Source organism: Hypomesus nipponensis, chromosome 10 (assembly GCF_054491055.1).
Source record: "Hypomesus nipponensis isolate SF chromosome 10, ASM5449105v1, whole genome shotgun sequence".
NCBI classification, from domain to species: domain Eukaryota; kingdom Metazoa; phylum Chordata; class Actinopteri; order Osmeriformes; family Osmeridae; genus Hypomesus; species Hypomesus nipponensis.
The window spans coordinates 9,002,081-9,021,758 of NC_140370.1; the positions used below are offsets into that span (position 1 = coordinate 9,002,081).

The window sequence follows — 19,678 nt, forward strand, 5'->3', positions numbered from 1 at the left end:
ATACTTAATGTGAAAATGTGTTAAACGGCATATACATGCACAGTAAAGATCGCCTGTTTACCAGGACACGTACTGCATATGGTCGTCTTAACACACAATTAATTGAAGAGAGACAGACATACAGAGAGAGAGAGTGAGAGATAGAGAGAGAGAGACAGACAGACAGACAGACAGACAGAGAGACAGAGAGACAGAGAGACAGAGAGACAGAGAGACAGAGAGACAGACAGAGAAACAGAGAAACAGAGAGAGACAGAAACAGAGACAGAGACAGAGAGAGAGAAAGAGAGAGAGAGAGAGAGAGAGAGAGAGAGAGAGAGAGAGAGAGAGAGAGAGAGAGAGAGAGAGAGAGAGAGAGCCTGTCTATATGTGCGTCTGTCACTGTATATAGATGGTGTCAGTACCGTATGCCTAGCAGCGAGGCGAGCTGCTATGGATGGCTGTAAGCCTAACAGGCTGCTGTGGATGGCTCCTTTGTTTGTCTGGTGGCAGGATGGTCGCTGTTCGCCCTACCAGAATAATGACTATGCAGCAGGACCAGCGAGCAGAGCGCAATGTGACCACCCCGGCTGCACATTCACTAACACCACCCTGCTCTACCCACACGCACACACCAGCCCGCGTGCGGACACTCTAACACACACGCACGCACACACACACACGCGTGCATGCACGTATACACCGCACACACATAGAAATCGACAGCTATAAAAAGACAGACTTTGCCTGCTTACGTAACCGCGAAAAAGTCCCAGCCATCAATATTGCAGTAGCCAAAGGATGAGAGGGAGGGAGGGTGAAAGAGAGGGAGGAGGGGGAAAGGTTGAAGGAGGCTGGGAGGGAGGGGGAAAGGCTGGAGGCGATAGGGGGCAGAAAAACATGGTGATCGAGGGAGAGGGAGGGAGTGATGGATGTACAGATGGATGGATGTACAGATGGAGGGAGGGTGTTGAGGAAATCCAGAGACACCAGCAGATGTCCCTCTCCTCCCCTGGAAGCAGACCGTCATGTGGATCTAACTCCTGAACACACACTGCTCACTGACGGACTGGTCTGAGCAGAGCACAAGCTGACGACAAACCCACTGGAACCTCACTGTGTAACAACACGGCACTACAGATAGATTTACACTGTATAGGTTATTAAAGCAGCCCATGTAGAGTGTCTTGTTGTGTCATCCAAGATCATCAGTAGGACAGCTCATTTAAACCTTCCAACACTCATCACCTCCACCACTGAGAGAATGCTGGACTGAGAAGAAGACTGAATGAGCGCCCTAGTTAGCTGACATTAACAACACACAACCCCATGATCATGAAAGCTTCATTCAAATGAATTCAAAGGTTTTGACAAATGGGACTCACCTAGTCAGTGTTTAGTTGACGTCATCAGGGAGAGTACATGTGAGGGGAACACAAGAGAGACAAGTTTTTCGTCACGTCACTGTTTCATCACACTTAAAGCAGCAACAAAAATGACACATAAGGCTTCTGAATTCTTATTGGAAACTTTCAACGTCCCAAAGCAAAATATGAGTCGTGTATGAGCTTTAGCATCTGATTGCTACCCTCCTGGATTCCAGGACAATTTTGAGAACATTCAAAATGGTTCTGAAAGGCAATCAGCATACACCAGTCTGAGGTAGTGTGACATAGAGACAGTTAGTGACTCCTAGGTCAGTCTTTAGGCCCATTGGAGGAAAAAAACAAAACAGAATTGTTTTAGTGGAGCAGGAAGAGAGAGGTCCCCTCAGAGACAAACAGAGAGGTAGAGAGAATCACACTGCAAACCAACTTCCCAGGGTTAGGGGACAGGGTTTAGGGTTAGGGGATGCCAAGAAAAAGGTTGAGAGATGCTTGGGAGTAATTTAGGATTTGGGCATCATTCTCACTGAGCAAAACAGAATCAGTCAGAAATCCCACAGTCCTCCAAAATAGTATAGGGACATGCCTGATATTACAGCGTTAATGATCGTTAAAAGAGTCAGGACAAGGAGGAGAGAGCTGAGGTAATCAGACTGCAGACAGCAGCAGACAGACAGATCAGGTTGAGCGTAATAGTCATAGAATGTTATTATTATTGTCATCGATTGCCAACACAGAGCTGCAGAGAGCCAGGCAGGCAGAAAGATGGCCCAGCCAAGACACACACACATTCAGAATGAGACAAAGGTCTCGGCGTGTAGTTATGACAACATTATTAACAATGCCATTTACAGAAACACGGCCAGGCAAACAGCAGACCGGGTAGTCAGTCCGCAGAGCCATGCACTAGTCATCCACCCCCATACTGTCTATCTAGCATGTCCCCTCTTCAGTGTCAGTGTCACCAACCTTCCAGTGGGGGGAGCTGTGGCGCCCTGGGATCCTGGTGCTCTGTGAGGGCGGGGGGAGAGGGAGAGGGAGGGGCTGCAGGGATAGAGGTGGTGGCCGCAGGGAGAGAGGGCGGAGCTGAAGGGATAAAGGGCGGGGCCGCAGGGTTCAGGCCGAAGCTGGCTGTAGCGGGGAGGGGCGTGTCAGGCAAGGGGGTGGAGCTTAACAAGGATGACGTCAGGTTTGCAGAGGAGGAGTGTTGCGGGGTAGGGGAAATGGGGTTGACGGGTGGGGAGGTCTGGGTGGGGTGTGCAGAGGTCTGGGAGAGGGGGGCTGGGGTGGAGAGGTTCATGAGGGGCATTGCCTGGGAGATAGGGGTGGTGTCAGGGGTGGTCTGGAGGACAGAGTCCAGGAAAGAAAAGGTCTGCGAGACTGGGCTGAGGCATGGTGAGCCTGGGGCAGCCTGTTCCTTCCCAGTCTCTTGGCCATGGTCAGCCAGGGTCCCAGCCAGGCCCTGGGGCTGCGGAGCCTCCTTAGATACAGCAGAGGCCATGGGGAAGTCATCCAGACACATGGGCTCATAAGGGCGTGGGGAGGCGGGTGTGTGTTCAGTGGGACCCTGATCAAGCTTGATGGGATTAGACATGGCAGAGGGCATGCCAGGGCTGGGGCTAAGGCTGTCGGAATTTCCCAAGAGGGTGTGGAAAGAATCTATCTGGTGGGCAGCATTGGGTTTACGGTCAGCGAGACTAAAGGGGCCAGTCTGGGGGTTATCTTGGTCAGAAAGGCTGTCCTCCAGGGCCAAAGCTGCCACGGGGCCAGTGTCAGTAGCCGTTGCCCAGCCAGGGGCCACTGAGGCTGGGGTAGGAGATGCAGGCTCCTGGGGCGCCCCCCACTCCTCTGGCAGCTTCATCCTGCTCTTATTCTTCCTGCCCTTCACCCTCCCCCCGCCACCGCCCCCCCTCCCTCGGATCTCCCACTCCCAGGGCTCCTCCTCTTGCGGCGAGGAGGCAGGGCTGAGGGCGGCGTTGTCAGAGGCAGCGCTCTCTGATTGGCCGTCCCCCTGGGCTTCCTGTCTGTCCAGGAAGTTGTAGACCTCGTCCCGGGGCCTCCTCTTCTTCTTCTTCCTCTTCTGCTGCTGCTTCCCCCCACCCCCCTTCTCTTCAACAGCCTCCCCAGAGGGACTGAGGGGCTCAGAGGTGGAGGAGGGGGAGCTCTCATCCACGGAGTCTCCAGGGGAGAGTGGGGGCGCTGGGGGGGCCAGGGGCCTGGACTCACCTGCCCACTGCGATGGGGGGCAGCCCTCTTCAGTGTGTGCAGAGAGGAGGAATGAGAGTCACTGACCAGGTCATTATAAAGCCAGTTATTTGTCAATTAAAACCCCTACGGGGATGTTAGAAATAAATCAAGTTGACTTTTTCTATGCATTCCGGTCAAGTCATGCTTACTGTAATGGAACTTAATCCAGAGACTGAAAAAGATGACATTTTATTAATTAATTGTGGTGTACCTGTATAGTACAACAAAAGACTAGGGTAGAAATGTGAGTTTGAGCATATCAGCTCCTCAACAGTATTTAAAAGGCCAGAGCGTTTAGTATGCACAATTAATGTGTTACCATTGGTTGTATTGATTGTAAATATGTATGCTGGCCAATGACAATTTGTAGTTTGCACTGCTGTCTGTCGGGCAGCCTATCAGGTGTGATTCTCTCTGGCTTGGGGGTTCATGGCAAAGGCCAGTTTTTAACATTTCTTCACAAGGGCCAATGAGCAGAGGAGTTCATGTTCAGTATGAGTGAGAGACAGACTACACAGATACTCACTATAGACCAGACATGGCTTTGAATGGCTGACACACTTCAGGTGTGATTGATTTACCTGCTTGTGGCAGAAGGGAACCAATGGAACCGTTTAAAATGAACATTTCCCACCAAGCGGGCAGAGCAAATTAAATCAACCACACCCCAGTGTTTGAGCTCTGTTACAGCTCAGGTGTAACACACATTAACGATGAATTTCAAGCAGTTCATGTGATGGAGAAAGGCACATTCAAACACATTCGAGCGATCTTTGTATACAGGGGAAAAAAAGAAAACCTACTGCATGCACCCAACCTTTAATAAACACAAACAAGCCATCAAACAGACATTAAATGTGCAGGCATAGCAACAAAGGTCCCTGCATGCATTTCTGTCTGAGGAAAAGACATTAAGACATTAACTTTTCATTTCCCACATCGTTCTCTCCCCTCACATTGCCTCCACTCTTCCTGTCTTCTCTCCTCCCTAATACCCCTGACACTCCTCTAATCTCCTCCTTTACCAATCGTTAATGCTGATGAATTTTCTCCTCTTAATTCTCCATTGAAATGGCCTCCCTGCGCTTCCTCCTCTTCAGTGATTGATGTTCTATTGACTTTCTACAATTTCGGTCATCGATTATTATCACGCTCCCATGAACAGTCCCGCAGTGGAGACTGTGGCAGCCATCTTCTGTGTTCCATGCAGAGGAAGACGTTTGAGAAGTGTCTTATGCCATTCCGTTCTTTTGAGATTTGCACAATAACTGTGCCGAACCTTATGGTCAAATATAACTGCTTATTTGGTGATAGGAGCTGATGATTATATACTTTTTATACCCCCACACTTTACGAACAACTCAGTTTGTTACTCAGTGAACCAGGGTTTCTAACCTCAGCAAAGGAGAAGGGTCGATCAAAAATTGTTTCTTTGTGACATTTTAAATACTGTATACTTTCTGAGACCTGACCCTATTTTGTATGACCGAACTTCTCGACCTAATACGTGTTTAAACAAGCTGCATGACTGAGCCTCTACCAGGGTTGGGTCTTCAGTAGTAGACACCCCTGGGCAATAAAAGTTGTGTTTCCATCTCCCTTTGTGTTAAGGATGAAAGCAGGTTGAGGATGATAAAGCCGCATAAGCTTTCTGCCCCATTGATCGCTTCTCTAAAATAGTAACTGAGTTATGCAAGTACCAACTAATACCCACTAGCTGGCATTCAAAGCTTGAGGCTATTTTTAGAGTGTAAACAAAACACGTTTCGAAAATCTAACCTCTGGACTAGTATTTGGCTTCCCTCTACAAACTAACACTTCCAAATATACAGGCTCTTTTATGAGTTAGAGATTATGCTCCTCTGCTTGAGACCACCTCTTACTATACCTGAGAATTGATCCAAGGGGTTGTGGGTGGGGCCAGAGGGGAAAGGGTCGCTTGATTTGAAAGCGGGGGCAGCTGGGGTCTGTTTGGGGGGCTCAGACCCGAACGGAAGTGAGGTCTTCTGGGTGTCGGCCATGCTGGAGGACAGGCCTGTCTGGAAGGGAGACATGCCTCCTCCTCCCAAGTTCATGTTCATCATCCCCCCTGGCTGGGAGAAACCTGAAGAGAAACACACGTCACATCATGTAACTATGTATTTACCACCATGATTACCAACGCTATGGTACATTTGCACCCTGTCTAAACTGTACTGTGCCTCACAGAAATAACCATCTATTTACAGGCACTCATACATTGTCATTAGTGCACAAGAATGACAAACAACATCCACTCGGCATGTTGTTATTTGTCAATCGTTTTCAACAACGTTTGTATTGGTGTATTGGTAAAAGTATGTTTAAAATGAAAAGGATTACAGTTCCCATAACGCAATTCATTGTGAACAGAGACCTAAGAGAGACTCAGGCATGTTGCTGTCCTTCATCTTGTTTTGGTTCCCCCACTGGTCTGACATGCCCATCATAGAGACTGGACCTAGAGGAGGGAGGGAGGGAAGAGGGGAGGAGGAAGGGAAGAGCGGAGGTGGATAATTTTAGACGAATGAATAAACAGATAAGTACAGTAGGCAGACAGACCAACATACCAACAGACAGACAGACCGACAGCAGACAGACAGACAGACGTCAGGCAGGCAGGCAGGCAGGCAGCAGACAGACAGACAGACAGACAGACCGACAGCAGACAGACAGACAGACGTCAGGCAGGCAGACAGCAGACAGCAGGCAGCAGGCAGCAGACAGGCAGACAGCTTACCTGACATGTAGTCTGAGCTGAAGGCTGACTGGCTAGGTGGAAACGGCCGTTTCTCTCCCTGGGGCTCCTGGCGCAGCATGCCCGTCTGGCCTGCTGACATCATCAGACCAGAACCTGCCAGAACACACGGACGCATCAGGACCCCAGTCTCCTTACAACTGTTCCTCCTTTCTCTCTCTCTGCCCCAATCCCATCCCTGACCCCGACCCCTCCCACCAGCCCTCCTTCCGGCTGTTTCTCTTAAGGTTTCTGCGTCTCTGGTGGACAGCAGGAAAGCCCTTTATGACATTGCGTGTAGATGGGGCTATACAAAAACGAAAGCGCAATGTCATTTGATTTGACTCGATTGGACGCTGCATGTCACCAGACGAGACAGCTAGCAGAGAAGGAAGTTAGATGCACACAACCATGGGCATGAGCAGATAAAAATCCAAAAAGCACTTGGCTTCCCTGTCTGTCCTGTTACATCACACCTATCCTACAGGAGCAGCTGGGAAGAGGGGAGGGGGGCTTTGTCTGGGCTACCGTCTAGAGTGGTCTAATGGGTTTTAATGTGTTTAGGCAGCTGGGGTACTGTCCTTAGAATCATCCTCAGTGTGTAGTGTGTGTGCGTGCGTGTGTGTGTGGCGGGGTGGTTCCGGGGACAGTGACAGAAGAGGACAGAACTAGACCTGGGGGGGGGGGGGGGGTGTCACCATGGTTACACAACCAGACCAGAGCATTTGAGGTTCCACGGGCAACCCTGTCCATGGTTGGTGTCATGTCATGGACGATTGACATGAAAACCTCAGGCTTTAACAGCAATGGGCCAAAATCAGAGAGTTTGCCCCAGCCCCTGCCCCCCCCCCCACACACACACACACACACACACATAAACAGTACAGATTTGATCTGATGTATTCAATAGGACAACTAGACTGTGATTTGGATTTGGATCATTTCCAACCACAGCTTTTCTGCTTGGCATAAAGGGGAGGCCTCAGGATCCAACCAAGAATCTGGTGAAAACTAACGGTGACGAAAGAGTATCCAGGAAGTAAGAATAAGTGAAGAGCACTGCTACAGTCTGTGATTCTCAATATAACCAAGCATCTTTTTCTTTTAATTCCTTCTTTACATACAGTAAGGCTATAGTAAATCATGTTTATCAACTACTAAAACTATCATTTAGTCTGTCAGAGAGACGGACAGACAGACAGACGGACAGACGGACAGACGGACAGACGGACAGACGGACAGACAGACAGACAGACGGACAGACAGACAGACAGACGGACAGACGGACGGACGGACAGAGAGCCAACCTTCTGCTTCATGCAGAAGCCATGTCTCTCCCTCTGTTAAGCCTGGGGAAACACTGACTCTGCCTCCGAGCATGGCCTTTGGGATCATGTTTCTAACCACCTCTGCTACAGAGGGGCCAGTAATGTCATTTAGGGGGAAATTAACTCCTATAAAGTCATTATCAACCTATCCCTGTGGAGCTGATCTGCACTCAGTTTATCACCCCTGTGGTGCCACCCCACCAATGCCAGGAGTGCAGAGACAGTCTGTCTCCCTCTTTTTTTCTTTCCCTTCCTTGCTCTCCTCTAATTTCTTATACTTCAGTACGGCACAGTAGCAATCTGTTCCCACATTAAATACTAAAAATACCTCAATAATTAACCTTAAACTTGTGACTCATACTGTGGAGTACAGTAAAATGTTATCTCCATGTGTGCTTGTTTGGGGTTAATATCCTTCAGCTGTTTATCATGGGCATCCTAATGAGACAGCCTCCATGTCTCTCGGCAAGGGCAGGGAAGGTCAGGTCAAATCAAAGTATCGCCTTGCAACTGATGGCTTTGACAAGGTCCAGAAATATCAGCCAACCACTTAGCGATAATGGAGGAGATGCAGAGGGATGGTAGGAAGAGCAGGAGTAAGAGATAGTTAGAGAGGACATACAGAGAGTGGAGGTGGGAGAGGAGAGGAGGGAAAGAATGGCTGGGGTGTGGGTGGGGCGGTCGTGAATGATTCATGTTGAATGTCACAATGACTTTGAAGGGCCAAGGAGGCAAGGCCTGGAGTTCAGAGAGAAGATTATGGATGAGACAGCATCTTGTGATAACATCTTGTACCTGGGCTGATCACAATATCCATCGAATCCCACAGGGACAGTAGAGGGTCTAACTAATCCCACAGGAGAGGACAACATAGAGGGTTGTCGACAGACAGAACATGCTACACACTATCGTGACAGTATCGTGACAGTATCGTGACAGTATCGTGACAGTATCGTGACAGTATCGTGACAGTATTGTGCTTGAGAGGAACTGCCCTTCATGATTTGTTATCTATCTTTGGGAACACTTTACAATAAAGGTGCATTAATGAACGTTCATTAATGCTTTAACTAATGCATGAATCATCATAAGTTCATACATACCTCAGAAGGTAATTCAGCTTAATTGCATACATTAATGGTTTCACAGTTCATGACTCACAGCAGATATAATTATCTTGCCATCTCTATTTTATGTGACAGCGCTAAAACTGAAAACTCAACTTGCTGAAGAGCCACATGAGACACCGACAGTATCCCAGCAAGTTTCTGTAGCTGAGCTCCGGCTCACTTCGCTCAGAAACATCAGAGTCTGAGCCCAAAGAAAAAGAAGAAAGACAAGAAGAAAAGACAAAGAAAAGAAGAAATCAAAAGCTGATGGCTTCAGGAGGGGTATGAATCCATTAAGATGGCCCTAAAAGTAACTTGTGTTCATGTATTGGTGTTTGTGGTAACAGTGTGCTGTTTATTATTGTAACCATTTCTTTCAGTAAGAACTCCCAAAGACGCTATTGTGAGGTAAACCTTGCCCCTTCCCCGGGGCGCCAAATGTGCTAGGACCGCCACTGCATGAATTAACGGTATTACCATTAGTTTACCCTGTTAACTCTGGGTTTTAGTTTACAGTTAACTAACAGCATTAGTTTGCTGTCCACAGCCCTCTCCCTCCCTCCTGCTGTCCACAGCCCTCTTCCTCCCTCCTGCTGTCCACAGCCCTCTCCCTCCCTCCTGCTGTCCACAGCCCTCTCCCTCCCTCCTGCTGTCCACAGCCCTCTCCCTCCCTCCTGCTGTCCACAGCCCTCTCCCTCCCTCCTGCTGTCCACAGCCCTCTCCCTCCCTCCTGCTGTCCACAGCCCTCTCCCTCCCTCCTGCTGTCCACAGCCCTCTCCCTCCCTCCTGCTGTCCACAGCCTTCTCCCTCCCTCCTGCTGTCCACAGCCCTCTCCCTCCCTCCTGCTGTCCACAGCCCTTTCCCTCCCTCCTGCTGTCCACAGCCCTCTCCCTCCCTCCTGCTGTCCACAGCCTTCTCCCTCCCTCCTGCTGTCCACAGCCCTCTCCCTCCCTCCTGCTGTCCACAGCCTTCTCCCTCCCTCCTGCTGTCCACGGCCCTCTCCCTCCCTCCTGCTGTCCACAGCCCTCTCCCTCCCTCCTGCTGTCCAGAGCCCTTTCCCTCCACCCTGCTGTCCACAGCCCTCTCCCTCCCTCCTGCTGTCCACAGCCCTCTCCCTCCCTCCTGCTGTCCACAGCCCTTTCCCTCCACCCTGCTGTCCACAGCCCTCTCCCTCCCTCCTGCTGTCCACGGCCCTCTCCCTCCCTCCTGCTGTCCACAGCCCTCTCCCTCCCTCCTGCTGTCCACAGCCCTCTCCCTCCACCCTGCTGTCCACAGCCCTCTCCCTCCCTCCTGCTGTCCACAGCCCTCTCCCTCCCTCCTGCTGTCCACAGCCCTCTCCCTCCCTCCTGCTGTCCACAGCCCTCTCCCTCCCTCCTGCTGTCCACAGCCCTCTCCCTCCCTCCTGCTGTCCACAGCCCTCTCCCTCCCTCCTGCTGTCCACAGCCCTCTCCCTCCCTCCTGCTGTCCACAGCCCTCTCCCTCCCTCGGTCAGATGCTCAGGCATCAATCATACCAAGCAGGATATACAATATAACTGCTGAATATAGCACACACACACACACACACAAACACACACAAACAAACACACACATCCACTCTTCCACTCACAGACACCTGCCAACACTTCTGTTGTGTGTTATGTTTTTGATGAGCTCACAAGTGCAGTAGTTGGCTGGCTGGCTGGTATTGATGTTGTTGTGCTGCAGTCACATGCTACAGTACTGCAGAACGCTTTCATACTACAGTTCTTTGCTGCAGAACAACTATAGTCGTATTCTGCATAACCTGATCTTCCACAGAATTGCAGGGCAGGAGTCTACCATGAAATGATCAAGAGATCGTTTAATTCAAGAGAATAGTATCACCTCTCGCTAGCTGAAGTGTGCTGCTAGCTAGGAGGACAAATGACAGCTTGTCTACCGTGAGGAGGCATGATGGATCAAGCATTCGGCCAAAACATGTTTGTTTGAAAGTTTTCTGCTCCTCCTCCTCTGTCAACCATGTACGCTGCTAATTAGGTACAGTTTACTGGAGGCTAGAAGTCCATGACTATGCACATCCACAGCTAAGTGGAGGACTGAGGCTGTGAAAACAGCCGTGCTTGACTTGTGTTGTGTGGGCAACACAATAAACCATTAAGGGTGAGTATAAACAGTTGTGACGTGTTTTTTTCGCCCACGGAGGGAAGGGCTTGTCAGGCGTACAACACAACAGCTCCTTCCTGGCAGAAACTCACATCGAAACAGACTGGAAAGTCAGAGCCATTCTGGGAGACTGGGAGAGTTTGATCAGATAAAGTCAGGGAAGTTGCCACCCAGGATAAGACAAAGGTTGAGAAAACAGCTCCTCAAAAGAACAGCAACAAGCTTACACACACACACACACAATATACCCTCACGGAGCTAAGCCCCAGCACACATGCACACGCATACACACATTCATCAGAGCAGATTTCTACTGAGTCAGAGTGTTACAGGGGAGGTCATGAGAAAAGACCTGAGTCACACAGCATCATGTTACCCAGCATGGGACACTCTTCCTGTTTTTGACTCAGGCTCTACCTTAGCCCCTCCCAGCCTGCAGGGCTGGTACCTAACTTACTCATTCTTGGACTGTATACACTCATACATACCCACGTAAAAACAGTGACCTCAAACAGTGCCATATTTTATACAGTACTTGTATGGACTTTGGATCCTTTAATAATGAAGCTATATGATGTAGGTCTGTTGTTGATGTTTAGAGGGATTAGGGCCAGGGCCAAAGAGATAAACAGTCTTGCTGTTGCTGTATGTAGGACACAGTATAGTGGATCTTTAAATCACAAAGTCCGTTTGTGTGTTGCCCATAGCACGTCCTTAATACACGCAAACGCAAAGCTTTTAAAAAGCTTTCTTACACAGAACCCTTTCCCTGCTGGATAGTTTCCAAGTGTGTCTGATTCAAGGAAAGATCATTACGCTTCATACTAGCCTTTATTATACAGACAAATTGTACATTTTGACATATGTTTTATCCTCCTGGTCTCCACCCCACAGCTAAGGGATGAGTTTATCTGTGCCTGGGTTTGGAGTCAAGCTTTACCACCACTCCCCCCCCCCAGCAATACTGCAGCTTGGCATTATGTAAAGGCACATAAATATGTGATTACCGTACGTACATACTGTTTCTAGACTGCAGAGTATACTCCAAAAGACTGTAGCTACTCTAAACATCATAAAGTCCCAGGGCATGATGCAGCATAGCCTCACACAGCAATTCCCTTTTTATTTGACCCCTCTTCCCCTCCTCCAACTTCCTACCTCAAATCCCCACTCGCCCCCCCTCCCCCAACCCCCTTCCTCCCTCGATGTTCCTCCCACTGTACCCTTCTCTTCTTCCCCTTTCCTCTCCTCTCCTCCCCCAACTCACCCTGTTTGCCGTCCTTGCCGTCCACCAGGGGGCGATAGTCAGACTTGGCCACCGTCTCGCCCACCTTGTCGTCATAGCTCTCCTTCTCCAGGGAGGACATGAAGTCCCTCTTCAGCAAGCCGTCAGCAGCCGACTGGGACCCCCCGTCCCTCAGAGCGTCGTGCAGGCTCAGGTCCATGGTCCTGCACGGGGGGGGGGAGGGGCCACATCAGCATCACCTTCATCACCATCACATGACTACAATCCCCGTCCTTGTTAAACACAACGTCCGTTTCGTTCATCGACATCCTGCTTGTACTCAAGCCCTCTTCATGCCGTACCCATCGCCCTCCTTTGCCGCGATCGTGATGACATTCTCAGAGATCCGGGCCCTCCTCTCACGATGAGATGGCAGGTATTCGGGCCCCATCCCTTAGCGTAGGAGAGCCTTTCTCTTCCTCTGCCTCCCTCAGCTCGTTCCACCTGGGTTCAGCTGTCTGATCTGGAGTCTGCCGCTGTGAGGCATGCGGAGCACCACTTCTGTCTCAGGGCTCAACCACATGAATCAACCCCCTAACAAATATCTTGCCTACTCTACTCTATGACCGTATACATATTCTAGCTATCCATGATACAATATCGTCCCCATTTTCAAAAATATATGGCTCCTGAATCCATGAACTCCATAGACTATCATGTTGTATTGCGGCACTAAAATCCCTGATCTCTTAATCTCTACACTAATGGATGACAACATATGTACCGATAGTGTAATGCACTAACTTAGTACACTAGATGTGTGTTTGCCAGGAAAGTATGAGATGATAGGGTCATTTATCCCCGGAGGTGGGTTACATGGTGTGGGTAGGGAGTGGTGAAGGATGGGGTTTTGAATGGATCAACCCCCCTCCTACCAACGATGCTGGACAAAATCGGGGATTCCAGGAAGACGGAGCGAAGTGGTCAGTAAAGCACAAGCTGTCCTCTGACATAATGTCTTTATCTCTGGGACAGACACTGGCTTGCACCGTCCAGTCCTGCTTGATCTATGCCTGCTTGTCAGCCTGACGCTGTCTGCCTGCTCACTTCCTCTGCTGGCCTTTCTGCATTTCTGCCTGTTCTTCCTGCATGCCTGCTCCCCTGCCTCCCCTGCCTCCTCTGCCTCCCCTGCCTCCTCTGCCTCCCCTGCCTCCTCTGCCTCACCTGCCTCCCCTGCCTCCTCTGCCTCCCCTGCCTCCTCTGTCTCCCCTGCCTCCTCTGCCTCACCTGCCTCCTCTGCGTCCCCTGCCTCCTCTGCCTCCCCTGCCTCCTCTGCCTCCCCTGCCTCCTCTGCCTCCCCTGCCTCCTCTGCCTCCTCCATCTTCTCTGCTAACTCTGCCTCACCTGCCTCCCCTACCTACTCTAAATCCTCTGTGTCCTTTTCCCTCCCCTGCCTCCCCTAGCACTCATCCCTCCCCAGGCCCCCTGCCTCCCCTGGCACCCATCCTTCCTCTGCCTCCTCGGCCTCCTCTGTCTGCCTGCATGCGGCATGTTATGAAAGGTTGCTGCAGTGCATGTAGCAGCTGACTAAGAGCCAACTGTCCTGTCCTCACCTGCTCAGTACAGAAGTGCCCACGACACTGGGCATGGGAAAGTAAACAGCTCCCAGTGTTCTACTCTGTGAATTCTAGTGAATATTTAGAGCTCAGAACAACTGTGTTACATTTTAGTGCTTGTATTGGCCTTTCATCCTCGACTAGGAATGAGAGGAACTGTTACTTCTCTAGAATACCTCAACACAATCTCCCCAACTCCCAAGGTTTGGTATGAGTTCTAGCAGCTTTACAGACCGAAGCAGGATACGTGCTGAGCTCAGCAGGTAGAGGTGTAAGAGAGGTCACGACTAGAGGTCAGAACAAACACACACACACACACAAATCTAAACACCTGGGACTCCATAGGTCGTATTACCTAAACCATTACCCTAATTTAGCCAATCACTGTGTCCCAGATGGGGGAAGAAGAGGAGCCTCAAATATTTACAGGGACCTGCTCTGGCCAGTAGACAGACAATGAGGTTGATTGATGTATGAGGTGTTTGTACACAAGTAGGCTTTGGGAAGTCTAGACAGAGATATTAATTTGATGAAATACAGAGAGGGATCATTTTAATGTATGATAAAACCAATTCACTTCTTGGCTGAGGGAACCCTTGTTTTGTTAGCCTGCAGCAATTCATTCTTGTCTGCAAACGTGCATCCAAGCATCAATAAAGGAATACATTCCCTGTTCACTATGCACCATTCAGTCTTCATAATGAGTTTATCTTTGGGAGAAACACAGCCACAATACACACACATACATTCAGCTGGTCCAAACAAATGCTCTATCAGAGACTTCCCCAGCCAACATACACATGAACGCACACACACACACACACACACACACACACAGATATGTGATTCTCTATCCTGTCCTCTCCTCCAATAAACCCTAACTCCTCCTCCATATAAACAAGTGAACATTGTCCATACACACACACAGACACGCACGCAGATGCACACACACACATGTACACACCAAACAACATTTCCATGCTCCCATTGAGATGTTTAGAGAGTTTAGAGAGTGTGGAGCCCTTGTGTGGGGAGCAGCCACACCAAGTACAGTAGACTCTAGACACACACACAAACACACCTACATACAGTACACACACTAGCACCACATTGATGCAGACACTGGCTGGTCTCAAAAGAGACTGCGTGACACATACAAAACTCATCACAAATCTCTCATCTAAAACTGGCAAAATAACACGCATCCAGGCTTGGAAACAGCAGGGGGGGGGGGGGGGGGGTGTATGTCTGCGTGTATGCATGTGTGAGTAAAATGGCTCAAAGCAGCCCAGAAATGTAGCTTCTGAAAATGGAAAAAGCGATTTAAACACGCAAACAGGAGTTCCTCAGACCAGTGGAGCAGATATTTCATCACATTCTTCAGATGGCCCTGTTAGAGATCTGCTACCAGCCTTCCACCAGCCTTCTCAATCAGCACCCAGCAATCCATCGCTCTCTCACCCCACTCTCTCTCTCCTAAGGTGTTGTCCTCAGACCTGGGGGTCTTTAAGTTCGCCACACGTGCGCGGAGAGGGAACAGAACGACAGGAGGATCATTCTGCTGATGTTGCGATGGAGGGCTGGAGTGCTCCAGCTGGTGCATGATGGGGGATTAACGCCGGACTCCAACTTCCCAGCGTCCTCTCTTTCTGTACTCCACTTTTGAAATCATCAACCCACCGTCTGTCACCCAATCATCCCAATACCACAGACCTCCTGCTGCTACATGCAGACACCCACGTGCACACAGCGTATACTGTCCTCTTATATATACTGTACGTGCGCACATGCACACGCAATAAGTATGGCTCAGCAGGAACTGGCTGGGAATCCCCAGATTTACTGTAAAACCAAAACAGCCCCAGAAGGGAGGGGGGAGTGGGACAGATGGGCCACGTCTCTTGACCTACCTGTGCTGGTTTCTACAAGCCACCTTAAAACCACTCTACTAATAAGCTGATTTAACTCGAACCTCTCTTTTGAAATGTACCTTTGACCTCTGCAACCCGTACAAGGATGGATGGTGAGAGGTTGAGCTGGGTCATGTCTTACTCGACACTGTCACTAACTTCCCACTGTATTTGTTCACCGTATGTTCCCAACTGCCTGTTCAGCATTCAAAATGCTGCATGTGATGGTTATTGAATAAAATAATCCCTCTATCTGATCATCTTTCTCTTTCTTAAAGCCAAAGCGTTGCTTTCACTGACTCAAGGCCACTCTGTTGCTAGTTCTCAGTTTACCTGCAGACCTTCGTCCCCTGAACAGTTCATTTGAGCAGGAGGTATTAATGAGTCATATACAGCAATAATATTATATCACAGCTGATCTTTGAACCTCCATAAATGCTACACTTCTTTCTATTGCTGTAGTAGCTGGTATGTTTCATCGTAGACTGTTGAATACATTGATTGAGCCCACATTAAAGACAGATTTTAAGTCATTTTCTGTCTTAGTCACTAAGACTCTTTCACCAACCAACCTGTATGTTAATCCATGTACAACACAAACATTGATTTGAGCACCCAGTAACCCTCCAAACGTAAGTGCCAATGGTGCAGCTGTCCTAGAGTCTAGTCTAGAAGCACAATATGTAGGCTTCAACAACGAACCATGCCACAACATAACACAATGTAACAGTAAGCAACATGACGCAATGTACTGCAACACAGACAGAACATGGCACAGAACAGAACAATACTTCACCTCTTTCTCTCTGAATTCTATATCAAATCCACAGCAGTCATATGATATATTTGCTCATCAGAAACTATCATCTGGTCTATTTCCGCAGACGGTTTAATTCCTCAGGCTCAGAGTTCATATGCAGTGTTTAGAGTGTGTGTGTGTGTGTGTGTGAGGGGGGGGGGGGGTTGGAGGGGGGGGTGAGGGGGGGTGTGTGCGTGTGTGTGTGTGTGTGAGCTAATGAAAGGAGCAGAGAGCTGAGTTGAGGGAGAGAGTCCAGTGGTGTTTTAGTCTAGCTCTGTAGATGAGGGATGACAGCTTCACTCTTCAAGTCTCATTTTTGATTCGATAACAGTTCATCTTCTTAATCGAGGCACTGTTTCTTTAAATGTGTGGGCAGACTTCTTGACTCTTGGCAGGCAGGTTTATACACCGACATAAACTGTGGGCTGCCAATGGTCTTAGTAAGTCCTCCAGACAATCGGTCTGAGGTCTAACACGAGGTGTGAGGGTGGGCCTGGGATGAGCCTATAATGCATTACATGACACAGCGTTGCCAGTTCTGATTAGCCAGGAAAATGTGCTCCAAAGTGCCGTCTTCATTTTGTGGGGAGAAAGACTGGGAACTAAAATGTTCAAAGATAACTATATTTTACTCTGTGACTCGATTATAAATAAACAAGAAACCCCAAACAACACTGACTGTGGCTTGGTCTGAGTGGGGTGTGTTACGTGTTAATATTCCAATGTGTTTTAGACATGGTGGCCGGTAGGCATAACAGGAGCCATGATGACACTGCGTTTCTCTGTGTCTCCTGCATGATAGGCACCAGCTCTGGTTACTGCTGACAGAACGCTGTGTCGCCTCCTCTGCTCCTCTCAGGAGGCCGCCTCACAACAGTGAGAGGCAGGTTCAGAGGCAGGCTCACACACACAGACACACGTGCAAAAGCACACACACAAGCTGCAAGAACACACGCAAGAACACGTACTCGCGCAAGCTGGCTCGCACACACATTATGTGAAGACGCAAACACAAGCTCACACACGGAGACACAAAGACAGGCCCAGTTGTACCTAGTCAGAGCACTCCGTCAGAGTAGGAGTGATGGACGCTGTATTTACCTCCGATGTGTGGACACTCAGCTAAATCAACTGGCCCGTGGAGTGTCCCTGAATGTGTGTGTGTGTGTGTGTGAGAGAGAGAGAGAAAAGAGAGAGACAGAGATAGAGTGAGAGACAGAGATAAAGAGAAAGAGATAAAGAGAGAAAGAGAAAGAGAAAGAAAAAGAGAGAATGAAGAAAGTGAATATGTCAACTGTTTGCTCTGTTGGTTCTTCCCCAAGAATTCTGTAATTTGTGTTGCTATGTAAATTGTAGCCATTGGTAAATTCCAGGGGCGGCCATGAAACCAGGTTCTGTCTGTGACCTGGAGGGGGTGGAAAAGCCAACCGACATCCACTGTGATTCCCCTGACTAAACCATTTCTCTGCTCATTTACATGGCTTCAACCTACCATTTCACATACGATGACACTTCTTTGCACAACGCTTAAGACATTTCCAAACAAAGTCTAGCTATCAGTCACAGAGAGAGTGGGGAGGGAGTTATGGAAGAGGAAGATGAAGAGCGATAAGGGCAGTTGAGAGGACAGAGGGTGAGAGGTGAGGAAGATGAGGCATGGTGTGAGGATTCAGGATCAGAGACGAGGAAGGAGAGGGATGAGGACGGCTCAGACGAGACCGCCAACATTGCTTCTAGAGGAGACGAAGATGGTTTCTGACAGGGAGGGCTAGCCATCAAAACACACCAGCGCTCTCTGCCCTGACGCCACCGCCACACACGCAAACACACCACACCACTGTCCAGCCTTCATTGCCCCTCTCTGATCCTACGGTGTCACTTCACATTTCTATCTTACCTTTCTCACCTTTATTGAAATAGTCTGTTTACCGAGAGGCTGAACAGTGCTGCCCTGAGGCTGGGACGAGACAATGGAACAGCCCTGAGACTCTTACCTTTAACAGATTCACTATGAATGAAAATGAAACCGACTGAAAATAGACCGCGTAAATGTCAGCCTTGAGCCATAAGCACTGCTCTGTGACAGGTCATGTAATATAGATGGTAGCAGTGTAGGTCTCCTCCAGTGCTGCTTCACTGAGCCTCAGCAGTATCCTGGCCATCCAAACTGGCAGCAAAGAAAACGGATGGATCTCTGGATTCCAGTCTCAGTATGGTAGTTCAAGATGTAGTAGAGGGGGGTATGGAATAGGAAGCACGGTCTTGTAAAGAGTTAGCCCGACCGTACTTACTGCATGACTTGCAGGCCCATGAGCTTCCCTCAGATCTAGGAGTATCTGTTGATAGGTGAGAACCGGGTTCAATCCCCCCTGGATCCAGAACCGGACAATAGGTTCCTCTGTCTCTAACCCAAGAGAGGGTAAGCAAACGTCAAGAAGCACTTTGTCACCATGTACCTGAAGCGTCTGATTGGATCGTTACTGAGATGTGCGTTGGGTGTCCCAGAGATTGGCCTGTGGTTGTCGGAGAGATTGAGGGAGTCATGATGGCAACCCAGGCTGCTGTGCTCTCCCAGCACCTCTGGGTGCATGGCTGTAATCTGGGTAGGATTGCACATAATCCCACGAGCCTGTCTATAGGACACTGAGACATCATGTCATGTATGATATGCAATGCATTATTTCATTTCTAATGGTGTCTGTCTGTCTGTCTGTCTGTCTGTCTGCCTGCCTGGTTGTCTGTTTCATTATTCATCTTTGTGTGACAGTAATCTCGCGGGGGCTATATTCCCAACCAAACAAGTATGGCTAGAGAGAGAAAGGAGCAGCTGACGGATAAAAGCGGACAGTTCTCAGGCCAGAGTTCATACTGCTGTTCCGTGCCCGTACAACACAATACATAATAAAACCGCAGTCGGCAGAGAGAGGGAGAGAGGGGTTCTCATTGATAGAGAAGAACAATGTGTCCTAATCCATTGAACGGCAATGAGAGGGAGGCCACATCACTGCACATCAGCCACCGTCTTTGTAGGCATGAACTGTGTTCAAATTAAGCATGGGCCAGACGCCAAATCTCGTAACAATCTCACAAACATGGAGGCGGTAAAATTCACCGTTTTTATGACACGCTGATCTATGCCACATTTGTTTGACCCGGCCTATCAGTTCTGCTGCGTCCACCT

The 19,678-nt window shown here is 49.2% G+C and overlaps 1 protein-coding gene across 1 annotated transcript in view; it reads right to left on the bottom strand.

Annotated features, from left to right (window-relative positions):
• map4l (microtubule associated protein 4 like) overlaps positions 1 to 12,392 on the bottom strand; it is a 29,920-nt gene extending 17,528 nt beyond the window's left edge. Inside the window, exons 1-5 of the mRNA XM_084708449.1 lie at positions 12,215 to 12,392; positions 6,370 to 6,483; positions 6,007 to 6,090; positions 5,500 to 5,715; positions 2,334 to 3,617 (exon numbers count right to left, since the gene is read on the bottom strand). Of these exons, the coding sequence (XP_084564575.1) occupies positions 2,334 to 3,617; positions 5,500 to 5,715; positions 6,007 to 6,090; positions 6,370 to 6,483; positions 12,215 to 12,392 (1,876 nt within the window). The remainder of the gene's footprint in view (positions 1 to 2,333; positions 3,618 to 5,499; positions 5,716 to 6,006; positions 6,091 to 6,369; positions 6,484 to 12,214) is intronic.
• Positions 12,393 to 19,678: the final 7,286 nt, after the last annotated feature.